The following is a 15787-nucleotide window of genomic DNA, read 5'->3' on the forward strand; positions in this document are numbered from 1 at the left end:
CACTCTCGATGAGCAGGTTGTACAGGCTCTATTCAAGATTCAAGAGGTTTATTCATCACATACATACATACACAAGACATACTGTATAGTGAAATGAAGGTGGCCATGCCCGCTTTGATGCAAAAAATACAAATAATAATAGAATACAAGAATAGAATACAAATAAAATAAAATAGACATGATAAAAATAAAGATAAAATACGAAAGGCAATGAGTCCTATGTACACTTTCTATACAATATACAGTTCTGCCCTATGTCACTATGCTATCCTAACTATACTATACAAAAACATCCATCCATAGGTGTGTGAATGTGAGGCATTTGGATAAAAGCTGTTCTGTAAATGCAGTCCATTCACCATTTGTTTACCAAATAAAGCATGAGTAACGTGTGTGTGTGTGTCCCCCAGCCCGCAGCCTGGCCCTCCACACCCCGGGCAGTAAGTGGGACGCTGGGAACCAGGCCTCTAACCTGTCCACCGTGGCGGTGCTGCCGGTGTCTGAGGACGTCCCGTTAACCGCCTTCACCCTGGAGCTGCAGCACGCGCTCATTGCCATCGGTACACACACACACGCACACACACACACAGGAACACACACAGGAACACACACAGGAACACACACACACACACACAGTCAGGAACACACACATGTACTGTATACAGACATACAAAATTACTCACACAGTCACTCACTCACTCTGGGTCCGGTCCACATGTCTGGGATTGGGAAGATTTCAATGTCCCGGATAAATGATAGAAATGTTGGTTTTAATTTTGGTAATCTGTTTATTGAGCTTATTGCTCAATCAAAACAATCACAGTTACCATTTCAGTGGCAAAAGCAAGCACTTTTACTGGACGTACAAAATTTAAATAAGAGGGAATTATTTTCACAGGACACTATGACTGGACCGATTTCATTATGTCAGACCTTAACAGATTCTTCTGGTAAAATAATGTAAATGATCGGATAACTGCACTCTACACGCCTCCTCCACACATACAGCCCTCCTTCTCACTCTCACTCCTCCACACATACAGCCCTCACTCTCACTCTACACGTATCCACACATACAACTCTCACTCTACACTCCTCCACACATACAGCCCTCCTTCTCACTCTACACTCCTCCACACATACAGCCCTCCTTCTCACTCTACACTCCTCCACACATACAGCCCTCCTTCTCACTCTACACTCCTCCACACATACAGCCCTCCTTCTCACTCTACACTCCTCCACACATACAGCCCTCCTTCTCACTCTACACTCCTCCACACATACAGCCCTCCTTCTCACTATACACTCCTCCACACATACAGCCCTCCTTCTCACTCTACACTCCTCCACACATACAGCCCTCCTTCTCACTCTACACTCCTCCACACATACAGCCCTCCTTCTCCTTCTCACTCCTCCACACATACAGCCCTCACTCTCCTTCTCACTCTACACTCCTCCACACATACAGCCCTCCTTCTCACTCTACACTCCTCCACACATACAGCCCTCCTTCTCACTCTCACTCCTCCACACATACAGCCCTCACTCTCCTTCTCACTCTACACTCCTCCACACATACAGCCCTCCTTCTCACTCTACACTCCTCCACACATACAGCCATCCTTCTCACTCTACACTCCTCCACACATACAGCCCTCACTCTCCTTCTCACTCCTCCACACATACAGCCCTCCTTCTCACTCTCACTCCTCCACACATACAGCCCTCCTTCTCACTCTACACTCCTCCACACATACAGCCCTCCTTCTCACTCTCACTCCTCCACACATACAGCCCTCCTTCTCACTCTACACTCCTCCACACATACAGCCCTCCTTCTCACTCTACACTCCTCCACACATACAGCCCTCCTTCTCACTCTACACTCCTCCACACATACAGCCCTCCTTCTCACTCTACACTCCTCCACACATACAGCCCTCCTTCTCACTCTACACTCCTCCACACATACAGCCCTCCTTCTCACTCTACACTCCTCCACACATACAGCCCTCACTCTCCTTCTCCTTCTCACTCCTCCACACATACAGCCCTCACTCTCCTTCTCCTTCTCACTCCTCCACACATACAGCCCTCCTGTACCGTTTCCTCCAGGTTTCGCACGCACACTATTCTCTGCTGGGGACGTGCCGATCATGGGATTTTGAGTGCGATCATCACGGCTCGTCAAGACAAACCGCCGCGCCTCCAGGTGCTGTGGTTGGAACGTATGATCTGTTTACTGAACAGGCTGAGCAGAGACGGTCCTCGCGGGTCGTTCCTTCTCCTCTGCCTTAAGACGCGGTTTCCATTTCAATCACATTATTCTTCCTCTCCTCAGGTTTTTCTTTCCAGTGCAGGCCGTCGTCAATTTAATAGCCTACACCAGGGAAAAACGAACGCTGAAACATAGGAATACATTGTGTGTATAAGAGCGCTTTGAGATTTGCTCCACAACTATAAAGCGCCCTACAAATCAAATATATTATTATTAACGCACTTCAGTGCAACGAGGCCGTCCCGGGTTATACTCCCGGACCCGGCGACATTTGCCGAATGTCTCCTCCCCATATCGTCTCCCATCCTTCCTCTCTGTCTATCCAATAAAGCAATAAAATGCAAAAAAAATTATCTTTAAAAATATATATATATTATTATAATTATTAATAAGGGCGGATTCAATACAATTCATTAACCGTTGCTTCTGTATGAATAGTTACGACCGATTGCACTAACTCCAATATGCCCAATATACCCAAACCCCATAACTCCCAATAGGTCATGTTATTACATATTGGCGACACCAACACAGAGCTTCATAATCTCTGGCTGACCCTGCTGTGTTCAATGATATGCTAATATATAAATACTTTGTTCCTTCACACACAGGTCCCACTCTCCTACTGACCAGCGACACCATCAAACAGAGCCTCGGAGCTGCTGCACTGGACAGGTAGCTGTGTGGCGTCTCGTAGAGCTGTGTGACATGTACTGTAGAGCTTTGTGATATGTAGAGATGTGTGATATAGTATGTAGAGCTGTGTGATGTGTAGAGCTGTGTGATATAGTATGTAGAGCTGTGTGATGTGTAGAGATGTGTGATATAGTATGTAGAGCTGTGTGATGTGTAGAGCTGTGTGATATCTAGAGATGTGTGATATCTAGAGATGTGTGATGTGTAGAGATGTGTGATGTGTAGAGCTGTGTGATGTGTAGAGCTGTGTGATGTGTAGAGCTGTGTGATGTGTAGAGCTGTGTGACGTGTAGAGATGTGTGACGTGTAGAGATGTGTGATATCTAGAGCTGTGTGATGTGTAGAGCTGTGTGACGTGTAGAGCTGTGTCATGTGTAGAGCTGTGTGATATCTAGAGCTGTGTGATGTGTAGAGCTGTGTGATGTGTAGAGCTGTGTGACGTGTAGAGATGTGTGACGTGTAGAGATGTGTGATATCTAGAGCTGTGTGATGTGTAGAGCTGTGTGATGTGTAGAGCTGTGTGATGTGTAGAGCTGTGTGATGTGTAGAGCTGTGTGACGTGTAGAGCTGTGTGACGTGTAGAGATGTGTGACGTGTAGAGCTGTGTCATGTGTAGAGCTGTGTGATGTGTAGAGCTGTGTGATGTGTAGAGCTGTGTGATGTGTAGAGCTAATACTGTAGGGCCATTCATCTGCGCTGGATCCAGGAAATACCGGACCTTTCTTTCCAATCTAAGCAGTGGGTACAATCAGTCAGTACCACATTCCCTTTCTCTTCCCAGTGTCCATGAGTACCGTCTGTCCAGTTGGCTGGGCCAGCAGGAGGACATCCACCGCATTGTCCTTTACCAGACCGACTACACCCTGACCCCCTGGACCCAGCGCTGCATCCGACAGGCCGACTGCATCATCATCGTGGGCCTGGGGGAGCAGGACCCTGCCGTTGGAGAGGTGAGAGGGGGGAGAGTTGGTGGGTGGCAGAGAGAGAGAGGGGTGAGAGGAAGGTTGGCACCTTGCACGGTTGCCTTCCGCCGTCGGTGTGCGAGTGAATCGTGAATGGGAGGCACAAGTTGTAAAGTGCTTTTGTGACCAGGCTGGCCTACTGTACCTTTTGTTTGCGTCTTCCCTGTTGCTCCGGTAGGACATTTTTATTCTCTCAGCAGGTGCATAACATTACTCTAATTACATAGCCTATTATACTAAGAAGTGGTGTGCCCCTAGTGGTGTGCCCCCATTAACACTTTGAGTGCCAACGACGAGATATCTCGTTTGTTCATGCCCAACCATTCAGTGCCAATGACGAGAGATCTAGTTTTTTTGTTTTATTAGCGATTTGAATTCATATTTCATCAATCTAGCCTCACGTTACCACTGCAAACTCTCTCTGAGCTCCATTGGGAAAATACCACCCCTATCGTCTCTCCCTGTGGTACTGCACCCCTTTGGAATGGATTGAATGAAACGCATGGGGGGGAAATATCCTGCTTCCACATTTGACCACCCAGCGTTGGATCAATAAACGCGATCGATATTTGGAATGGCGATCAGGAATTGGAATAATCTTTTTGGAGAACATCTGATCTGAGGTAAGGAATCTATTTTACCAGTCTTAGGATAATCAGAGCTTTTTTCACAGAGATATCAACGTGTGCCCTGTGTGTGTGTGCTGATCAGGAAATGAGCTAATCGATTTTTCAGCCCGCTTCTATAGCGTGCATAAGTACACATATACTATCGATAATCTAGCGTTTATTTTAAAACGATTCATAAATAGTCCGAAAAAATTACAACGTTTTTTGTGTATTCCAGAATATTCCAGTAAAGGGCGTTTATCACAGAATCTTAATATTTTCCTGAAACTTTCAAAAAACAAGAGTTTTTCAAAATGGTATAAAACGGAAATGAACCGATTTAAAGAAAAGAGAAAAAATACATTTCGACAATGTTGACTGCAAACAAGTCATTGATAAGCGACGGCCAGATTATACACATAGCCATCATTTAAGATGTAGTTTATGCGTTCGCAAATATGAGAGCTCTATCATTGAATTGGACGCTGGCACGCAACAGGGTTCTGGGGCACCCGACCTCCGGCACGGAAAGTGTTAATATTCAAAACATAAATACAATACCATAAACGATACAACTTCCTGTCGGTTTTGGCTTCTACAGAAAGGCTTTAAAAAAGATATTGCATCCCTTGGCAGGTACGATGCAAAAAGAAACTCACCATGAACCCACCTGATTTTAAATCAAGGTTTGGTTGATCAACTAATCAAGAGCACCTGCGTCAATTAACTCCTGACAAACAAGACATGTCCAGTTACTGTTTTTTTTTTTATACTTTATTGTGTCAAAGAAAGTCATTTTACATTTAGGTATAGTATGTGTACCCACATACATAACTGCACATATCCATACTTACATACGTACATACACACACAAATGTACATACGCATATTTTAAATCTTGACACTTTTTTTTCTTTTTTAACCCATCACCCATACAAAAAACAAGAGACATAAACACAAACAAAGGGGTGAGCAGCAGTATAGATCCTGGACTGGTATACATCTAATATCCATCCCTACTCGTCCCCACATACATATACAAGAAAAATAACAACAACAGTAATAATAGCAAATAAATTTAAAATGAAATAATAGAAAAAAAAGAAAAAAAAACCAAGCAAAAAATAAAAATTGAATAATAATAATATGTTACAGTTACTGTTTTAAGGTCTGAAATGATTGTAGTGCTGAATTATTGTTACGCATGAATAGTGAAATATAGACAAACCAGACATGGAGTATCTCCTTCACAGCTTTGGATACACTTTTGGATATAAATGCAGTCCATTGATATTACAGGGTACAGTAAGTAGGACTCTACAGTGCATCCAGCCTGACAGGCTGACAGCTATACGGTTGGAGAGCAGCACTCTGTCTCTGGGGAGATGAATACTTAGACCAGATTGCATGTTAATGGTGAAATTATAAGTATTTTCACTGCATCTAAGGGGAGAAAAGGGGAGAAATCACGGCGCCAGTGGACTGAGAACTAATGGCTGCATCTGTAGTGTGGGTGGGGGGTTGGAAAGGGTTGTTGACACCAATTGCCAAACTAGAGCTTTGCCAGGTGCTGAGATGTCTTGCTTTCTAAAATTGCATTTCAGCGTTCCGTAATTGGCCCATTCGATTCAATTGCGTTCTTAGGTTCATGTCCACACGAATCCGGATATTTTGCCAAACACATTTTCTTCTACGTTTGGGCCTTTCATCCACACGTAAACGGCATTTTCGGAAAAGTAAACGGAGATTTTCGGAAAAACGCATTTTAACTCATTCCCCGCCAACAACGATTATACTCGTTATTGGGCGTCATCGCCATCGCCATACTCGTTATTTAATAGTATTTCCTTTTTTGTCATTTTTAATATTCTATTCAATGTCATGGACCTGTATGTTGCCACAGGAAGGGATTTTGAGATCGCCAAAGTGCAATACCGGCCGCATCCTGCCAGATGGCAGTGTCGCCCACCCTTTGAAACCTTATATCTAACTCTGTTACACTCAAATGTCTCCGGGCGCTATATTTAGACGGAGCCGAGTAAGTCGTTTCATCCGACCACCTCATTCCAAACTATCTTAAAAATAGCACCTTTTTAAATTATCCACGTTATACAATCCCAATGTATGTGCATCACAATGAACCCAATGAACCCGCTGTATTGTGGAAATGACTTTGGGATATAATGGATTGACCGCAGATGGAAATGAGCTGATAGCTAAATCTGGTGAAATGCATCTCCTCTCATTAATTGAGATTAATGTATGTTGTACACGGTCCCTGACAAACTAAAAAATAAACTAAACCCGGGAATCACTCCTAAACAGCTTGTTTAATTTTTTTCGCTTTTGTTATGTTTTTTTTTATTGCTTTATTGCTACTGGGCAGTCCAGTAGAGAGAGACAGAGGAGGAATGGGAGACAGAGTGGGGGGAAGACATTCGGCAAATAACGACACGGCCGACCCGGGTTCGACTCCCGAACCCGGGTCGGCCGTGTCGCGGCTGAGCGTGCTATGTGGTTCGCCACTGGGGCGCCCACAGCTTGTTTAATTATGATCATTTGTGATATTCTAGTCGTTATCAATCATTATGAAAGCAGTTGGCCTCCAAGCTGTTCACTTGATTCTCACTCAGCTATAGCCTTTGTTGTGAGCACCTCTGTCGGCCCCTATGGATGAACTTAAATGGGTCCTAGTTTATGGTTAATCAGTCGTGCTTCTAAACAACCAGAACTATCCCATTTTAAACATAGGTAGCAGAAAGTCATTGTGGACCCAGGAGTCCGGGCTTGCTGGGTTTGTCATCAGAAGCTGTTGCAGCAGGGTTAGCCTCTGAGCTTTGTTACATAGATCGTTTTAGTGTTGGATCTTTTATGAGAGGAGTTTGATTAGATTAGATTCAATTGTATTGTCATTATACAGCACAAGTACAGTACAACGAAAAGACGTTTGGTATCCAATCAGAGTGCAAATGTAACTGTAAAGTTCAATAGTAGTATACAATGTACAGGTGATTAAACGTGAGCCTGTGTAGCCCAAGATTGGGTACTACACCGTGCTGGTGAAGGAGGCAATTTGTTTTTACTTGAACTTGAGGACTGCAAACTTTATTTGCAAAGCTTAGCTCTATACTTTATACTTATAGCACATGCATGAGCCTGGTCTCTTTTGAAAGATAACATTCTGAGTTTACTAATGCAAAAAAGGAAAATCACTTTTAGTGCTAATGAAATAGAGTAACAGAGGTCTGAACTTGAGTTGAACTTGAACTTGTGTACTCACATTTTTCTTTAATGGTTGCAAGATTCCATATTCTAATATTCCAGCATATAGGTATGAGCTGGAAAACACAGCGGTTCCATAGCCTGAAGTCTTATGTAGTACAAAACTATAAAAATCCGTTCAGAAATGAGTCTTTGAGAGATGTTTTAGTAAAACCGACACAAAAAAAAGCTTTCCAAAATCCATTTCCTCATCCACCGCCGTGCATTCTGGTTACCTGACCAATAATTTTTGCCATCAGCGGTGATTGGTCAGTTCTGGAGCGTATACAGTCCGGGTGGTCATCACTAATGTTGGTGTGCGTTAGTGTGTTAGTGTTGGTGTTAGTGTGTTAGTTAGTGCTAGTGTTGGTGTCAGTGTTAGTTAGTGCTAGTGTTGGTGTCAGTGTGTTAGTTAGTGCTAGTGTTGGTATTAGTGTGTTAGTTAGTGCTAGTGTTGGTGTCAGTGTGTTAGTTAGTGCTAGTGTTGGTATTAGTGTGTTAGTTAGTGCTAGTGTGTTAGTTGGTGTTAGTGTGTTAGTTAGTGCTAGTGTTGGTATTAGTGTGTTAGTTAGTGCTAGTGTGTTAGTTGGTGTTAGTGTGTTAGTTAGTGCTAGTGTTGGTATTAGTGTGTTCAGGGTTCAGGGTGTTGGGGCATAATGCCCTTGAAAATGGACAAAATGCCCTCGAAAATCAGTTAAGGGGGGCACTTAATGCCCCCGACAGTTTACTAATTATATATATTTATCCGGTAATGGAGCGTCTGTGTATCGTACGGTTCAGATGACGCGCAAATAAAAAAAATCATTTGGCGGAGCCGGTGTTCTGCACTGGCTGCAGGCAGCAGCACTGCAGCCAGCCAGGTGCTAGTCAGTTTGTGTAAAAATGGCACGCACAATATAAATCAATCTTCATTACGACTTTAAAAACATAGCCATTAACATTACATAGGCCTACACACATCTTGCCATAGCGTTAGCAGTTTGTACAATGTTTGTAGCTGTTAGCTAGCTAGCCCTTCACAACAACAGCTAACACCGTAGCTACTAGCTACTGTAGCAGAGGAGGAAATGGGAGTCTGAAAGGCGGGGTGTTTAAAGACAATGATAGGCGTTTATTTAACATCCAAGAAGGCTAACATACAACTGTGTTTTACTAACTCCAACCGGGACTATTATCGCTTTCGTGCTGCTTGTTGATGTTATGAACTGCTCCTAACGTGACCGGAGCTGAAGGTGCCACACGCTAAAATGTCCGTGGGGACCCGGCGCCAACCCATAGATAGTTCCAACTCACCGAATTACGTAATCCACCACAGTTGCACTCAATATTTAAATAATGTTAGTCTAAATAAATGTAGACAGAAACATAATAATTTCAAGCAGAAAACGAATCTTTCCATTAAGAACTGACAATCAGGGAATTTAAACATGGTTGACATTGTTTTTGTGTGTTTATATTAATTAAAGAAAGGAAAGTCTAGTGCTGGCTGAGCATATTGTTTGTTTGTACTAAGTTAATACTTTGACAAATGTAGCCTATATTTTTCAGTCAGTTCGGTCTTTGTGTGCCAAACATTATTTAAGGCTGTAAACACTGTAAACCTTTTATTTTATTTTTAATAAATGAGAAGCATGTTTAGATTTGAGTGTTACATTTTTTTTTAATAAAAATTAACGTATATCGAACTGAAAACCGTGACCCCAAAATCGTGATACGAACCAAACCGTCCATTTTGTGAACCGTCCCACCCCTACCGTTTATCATAAAAATTCAGTGCCCCCGAAATACAAAAAAAAGCCCCCGAAAATCAATTAAGGGGGGCAAAAAAAGCCCTTGAATTTTTTTTTTAATTTCTAACCCTGAGTGTGTTAGTTAGTGCTAGTGTGTTAGTTGGTGTTAGTGTGTTAGTTAGTGCTAGTGTTGGTGTCAGTGTGTTAGTTAGTGCTAGTGTTGGTGTTAGTGTGTTAGTTAGTGTTGGTGTCAGTGTGTTAGTTAGTGCCAGTGTTGGTGTCAGTGTGTTAGTTAGTGCTAGTGTGTTAGTTAGTGCTAGTGTTGGTGTTAGTGCTAGTAGGAGCTCTGCAGAGCAGGTGGGTGTGTTTTGGTGGGAAGGGGATTAAGGTCACATCCCATCATACATAACTCACCCCTTTTTAATCACACCTCTGCCCCCTGGGTTTAGCTGCCTTAATGACTGTGAATAGTCCACACTTTATCCTTGGAGGGATGGTGGAGGTGGAGAGAGAGAGAGAGAGACTCTTTCTACCAGTTGACAATAAAAAAACACAAAAAAAACACAAGAAAGTTGGTACATTCTCTGACATAACTACGGTACCTATTTTTATACTCTACCTATACTATCGTCAATCGTTCCATTTCTAAAGATGTTGTCCTGCTTCAACAACAAGGTTGCTGGTATAAAGTGCACGTCATAGGAGGTGAGCTCCTTCCCTCTTTGTCTTCTGGTCATTGAGAGAAGACGGGGAGAAAATAAACAGACATTTCAGCCTGTGCTGATGTGTGCTTGAGTCGATGCTGGCGATTCCAAGCAATGAATGGGGGACGGGGGGACCAGGGTGTTTCTACCGGCAGTAGGGGATGACAACAGAGAGGTGGATCAATATTTGCTCAGGCACAGAATGAGTTATCACATGTTTTATTAAATGTCTTTCCTAGAGACACACACACACACACACGTGTGCATGCACATACATGGGATAGTATAGCTTAGCTATCAGCTTGGGGTCATTGGCCAGAGAAAGTGCCTTTCCTTTAATTTATAGCACGTTACACAGAGATATCCCCCCCCCCCAATATCCAACACCGTTATCGGCGCGTCATCCCTAGACCAAACCAACTGATTGATGAACTAACAGACAGAGAGGATATTATTAACAGACAGAGAGGATATTATTAGTTTGTTGTGATGAGTGCTTCATCACGTGGCTCTGATCCATGCGTCGCCGCCTCCTCCCTGCCAGCTGGAGCGCATGCTGGAGGCCAGCGCGGTGAGGGCCCAGAAGCAGCTGGTGTTGTTGCACAGAGAGGATGGACCTCCGCCCAAAGGAACCGTGGACTGGCTCAACATGCGCAGCTGGATCTCCAGACACCTGCACCTGGCTTGCCCACGCAGGGTGTTCTCCAAGAGGAGCCTGCCCAAACTGGTACGTGGTCCAACTAATCCAAAGTATAACATAAAAAAGTTATTTTGAGTTAATTGACTTGAAGTTAATTGACCCTGACTTAGAGACACACACACACACACACACACACACACACACACACACACACACACACACACACAATGGACATTATTCTGCTTTATCTATCTGTTCAACCTTAACTGTGAGTCTGCTTCTATTAATGCTTTGAGTCCATCTTTTTAATTTTCTCTGAGCTCTCGTTTCCTAATTCTCATTTCCCTCCTTTCATCTCTCTCTCTCTTCTTCAATGTACTCTGTTCTGTTCTCCTCTCTCCCCTCCCCTGGTCTCCTCCCCTGTCCCTTTCTCTCCTATTCTCCTCCCCTGTCCATCTCTCCACTCCCCTCCTCTCCTCCCCTGTCCATCTCTCCACTCCCCTCCTCTCCTCCCCTGTCCCTCTATCTCTCCTCCCCTGTCCCTCTCTTCTCCTCTTGCCTCTCCTCCCACGGTCCCCCTCTCCTCCCCTATCCCGCTCTCCTCTCCTCCCCTGTCCCTCTCTCCTCTCCTCCACTGTCCCTCTTTCCACTCCCCTCCTCTCCTCCCCTGTCCCTATCTCTCCTATTCTCCTCCCCTGTCTCTCCGCTCCCCTCCTCCTCCCCTGTCCCTCTCTCCGCTCCCCTCCTCTCCTCCCCTGTCCCTCTCTCCACTCTCCTCCTCTCCTCCCCTGTTCCTCTCTCCACTCCCCTCCTCTCCTCCCCTGTCCCTCTCTCCACTCCTCTCCTCCCCTGACCCTTTCTCTCCTATCCTCTCCTCCACTGTCCCTCTCTCCACTCCTCCCCTGTCCCTCTCTCCTCTCCTCCACTGTCCCTCTCTCCTATCCTCCACTGTCCCTCTCTCCTATCCTCTCCTCCCCTGTCCCTCTATCCACTCCCCTCTCCTCCCCTGTCCCTCTCTCCTCCTACCCTGTCCCTCTCTCCACTCCCCTCCTCTCCTCCCCTGGGTCTCTCTCCTCCCCTTTCTATTATATCCTCTCCTCCCCTGTCCCTCTCTCCTATCCTCTCCTCCCCTGTCCCTCTCTCTCCTCCCCTGTCTCTCTCTCCACTCCTCCCCTCCCCTCCCCTGCCCGTTTCTATTATATCCTCTCCTCCCCTGTCCCTCTCTCTCCTATCCTCTCCTCCCCTGGCCATCTCTCCACTCCCCTCCTCTCCTCCCCTGTCCATCTCTCCACTCCCCTCCTCTCCTCCCCTGTCCCTCTATCTCTCCTCCCTTGTCCCTCTCTTCTCCTCTTGCCTCTCCTCCCACGGTCCCCCTATCCCGCTCTCCTCTCCTCCCCTGTCCCTCTCTCCTCTCCTCCCCTGTCCCTCTCTCTTCTCCTCCCCTGTCCCTCTCTCTTCTCCTCTCCTCCCCTGTCCCTCTCTCCTCTCCTCCCCTGTCCCTCTCTCCTCCCCTGTCCCTCTCTTCTTTCCTCTCCTCTCCTGTCCCTCTCTCCTCTCCTCCCCTGTCCCTCTCTCCTCTCCTACCCTGTCCCTCTCTCGTCTCCTCTCTCCTCTCCAGAGGGAGATGTACCAGCGTGTATTCCAGAAGTCAGCTGATCGCCACTCAGACTTCTCCCGTCTGGCTCGTGTCCTCACTGGCAACACCATCGCCCTCATCCTGGGAGGGGGAGGGGCCAGGTACTGTAACACTTGTACTGTAGTTGCCAAGACGTTCATTAACCAAAACGACCAGGGGCCTCATTTATCAAAGCGTTTCTCCCTAGATTTGATCTCAGGATTATTAAAAAAAATATATATATGATAAAAACAGAGGGAAGTGATATATCTTGGCATTCATACATTGGATAATGAGAGAAAGCTTTTGACTTTAAGATTACTCATTCATAAATCACAACTTTGTCTTGGATTTGGTCATAAGCACAACATTTGTGCGGAAGAACCTTTTTATATTAAGGTCAGGGCCCAGGTGTATATTAGATGCACACACACACACACACACACACACACACACTCACACAGAATAATATAAAAATATCAGGAAGGGTTTGTTATTGTTGGTGTCCAGCGGGACCTTTTTTATGTCCACCCACCTCTCACCCCAGACCCCCGTTAACTAAACTCATTATCATTACAACATTGGTCTGTCTTCCTGTCCTTGTAGCCCTTGTCGTTTCTGAAGGAAAAAGAAAGTGCAAAGACGGAACAAAAATAAAGAGCCTCATTTATAACCTTAATACAGCTGTAGAGCTTTCTCTTTCAAAGCGGTAATAGTGATGGATTGCCTCTACTCCTAATGCATAAATGTTCTAGTTTCCTCTTCCTGATGCCTCTCTACCAGCTGGCTTCTCTTCTTCTGCTCGTTTGTTTTCTTTTCTCCCGTTTGTTTGTCCTCTTTTGTCCTCACGGTTGGCTCCTTAAATGTCTCTCTCTGTCCCCGTTCAGACCTGGTCTCTGAGATCCCATCTGGGCGACCCCATCACAAGCTAGACAGCTCTTAACCCGCTCACCGCCGCACTATCAAAACGGTTAACCCTTTCACTGTGACAATACACAGAAGGTTAACCCTTTCACTGTCACACGACAGCCGGTTAACGGCGACCGTCGGTTGTGTGATAGTAAAGGGTTAACCTTCTGTCGTGTGGCAGTCTGTTCACACACCCGGCATTAGAATGCCTCTCCTCCGCACGTGTCTCTCCTGCTGGTGATTCCTCGATATGCAAATAAACACTACACCTACATTAAGACTAATGCAAATTAGATAATGTAATAGGGTTTGATTGATTGATTGAAAATGTTATTAACGGATTGCAGAATGGGTACAATACAGTACGGCTCAATACACACAATTGTTAAGGGGATGCAGACCAGAGAAAGACTTTCGTCTTGTTTACATCAGGGTCCCCCATTTTCAATTCATAACATTTATGACATACACGACATACAGATACAGTACTGCTACATTCAGACATTCATGACGGACCAGATATACAAATATACAGTACTGTTTATTTACAGATGGAGTTTCTAAAAGAGATTAATATACATTTGAGGGGGAAGAAACTGTACATTGGAGGGGGTTGGGTGGGGGGGGGGTTTGGACATTTACCAGGGCCAGTTTCGAAATGTCAGCCTCCCGTGGGAGAGCGGTTTTGAAGGTGGGTAGGGATTCACATAATTTTACGGCTGAGGGTAGGGCGTTCCACATTGTTGTGGCATAATTGCTAAACGTGTTTAGTCCCTTGTTTGAGCCGAATCTGGGTTGAACATGATTTGTGGAACTCCCTCTGGTGTTGTGGTTGTGGTATTCACTGACCTTTGGGATGCGATTGTGCTGTGATTCGACCCCGAATGGTTAGAATGTGGCCATATAAGACTCAGACCACCTCCAAATGTCCCTCTCCAGATCTCAATGCGTGAGCAAGCCAAGCTGAGATCACTGAGCTCATTCTCCACCTTATTGAGATCATGTGTACAAAAAATCTAAGCAAATGAATAAAGGGAAGATGAGTAAACGGAAGGATTTGTAGATACAGTAATGAATGATAATCGATTTTAATTATAAATTCATATTTGACCTTGACCTTGACCTTATTATGGCCAAATCATACATCTATGGATAGGGAAAAGGCTCATCTTTCCAATGGCGGGGTTAAATCTGGATTTAGTAATTTCCTCACGGTTTTACGATAAAAGAGATATAATTAGCATTTCTCCGATAAATTCGTATTTTTGGTAAATCGTACAAAACATCGGTAAAAATTTAAATATACACTTTGACTGCTGTTTTGATAGGGGTATGGTATTTACTCTTGGAAAAAAAAAAGAAAAAAAACATTAACCTCTTAACATCCAAGGGCCCACATGTGGGCCCTCATGAGGACGATTCGCAATGCGCCACTTTGCTGACCTCTACCGGCTCGGGTGTGCATTTCTTTCGATACAATATATATAGATAGAATTAAAGCCCTATTTGATAGAGTTGATTGGCTGTACCTTGAACTAACATTGAAAGGTATGGGATTCAATAACACATTTATAGAATGGATAAAATGTTTATATAAAAATCCTAAGTCTAGAGTAAGGGTGAATGGTCACTGCTCTCACTTCTTTGACATACAGAGAGGGACACGCCAAGGAGACGTTTTGTCTCCATTACTATTCGCGATTGGCATAGAGCCACTAGCGGAGATGATTAGATCAAACCCTCAGATACAGGGAATAGATGACCAAAAAGGCATTACACACAAGATCTCGCTATTTGCTGATGACATTTTACTTTATATCAAAAACCCTTTAGAATCAATTCCAAACATAATGATGGATTTAAGAAATTACGGCGAACTGTCGGGTTATAACTTAAATGAGACCAAATCAGAAGCCATGATGATAGTGGGAACATGGCCAATACATCTGAATAGTATAGCACCCTTCCATTGGGCTAGAGACGGATTCAGGTATTTAGGAATCATTTTGACTCCCAGCAGCAATCAGTTATATCAAGCAAACTACGAAAAGTTGATTGTACAAATCAAATCAGACATGGCCAGATGGGACATTTTACCTCTCTCCCTAGTGGGAAGAATAGAATCAATTCGAATGAATGTGCTACCTAGACTTATTTTTCTCTTCCAGTCTCTACCTATACCAATACCTGCCACTACCTTTAAAAGGTTAGATAAACTCCTATCCAAATTTATCTGGCAGAGGAAAAAACCTAGAGTAAGGCTTAAAACACTATGTTTGCCAAAGAACAAGGGTGGTCTTGGTCTACCAAACCTAAGAAACTACTACTGGGCAGCTCAATTACGCATACTTGTGCATTGGATACAAAAGGACCTAGAC

At 44.4% G+C, this 15787-nt stretch overlaps 1 protein-coding gene across 1 annotated transcript in view; it reads left to right on the forward strand.

Moving 5' to 3' along the window:
- Positions 1-15787, forward strand: part of LOC311237168 (patatin-like phospholipase domain-containing protein 7) — a 147796-nt gene that overhangs the window by 92885 nt on the left and 39124 nt on the right. The window contains exons 22-26 of the mRNA XM_084324977.1: positions 411-560; positions 2896-2959; positions 3762-3930; positions 10790-10972; positions 12504-12622. Coding sequence (XP_084181103.1) covers positions 411-560; positions 2896-2959; positions 3762-3930; positions 10790-10972; positions 12504-12622 — 685 coding nt within the window. The remainder of the gene's footprint in view (positions 1-410; positions 561-2895; positions 2960-3761; positions 3931-10789; positions 10973-12503; positions 12623-15787) is intronic.

Source organism: Notolepis coatsorum (genome assembly GCF_963971535.1).
Source record: "Notolepis coatsorum genome assembly, chromosome: 11".
Lineage (NCBI taxonomy): Eukaryota > Metazoa > Chordata > Actinopteri > Aulopiformes > Paralepididae > Notolepis > Notolepis coatsorum.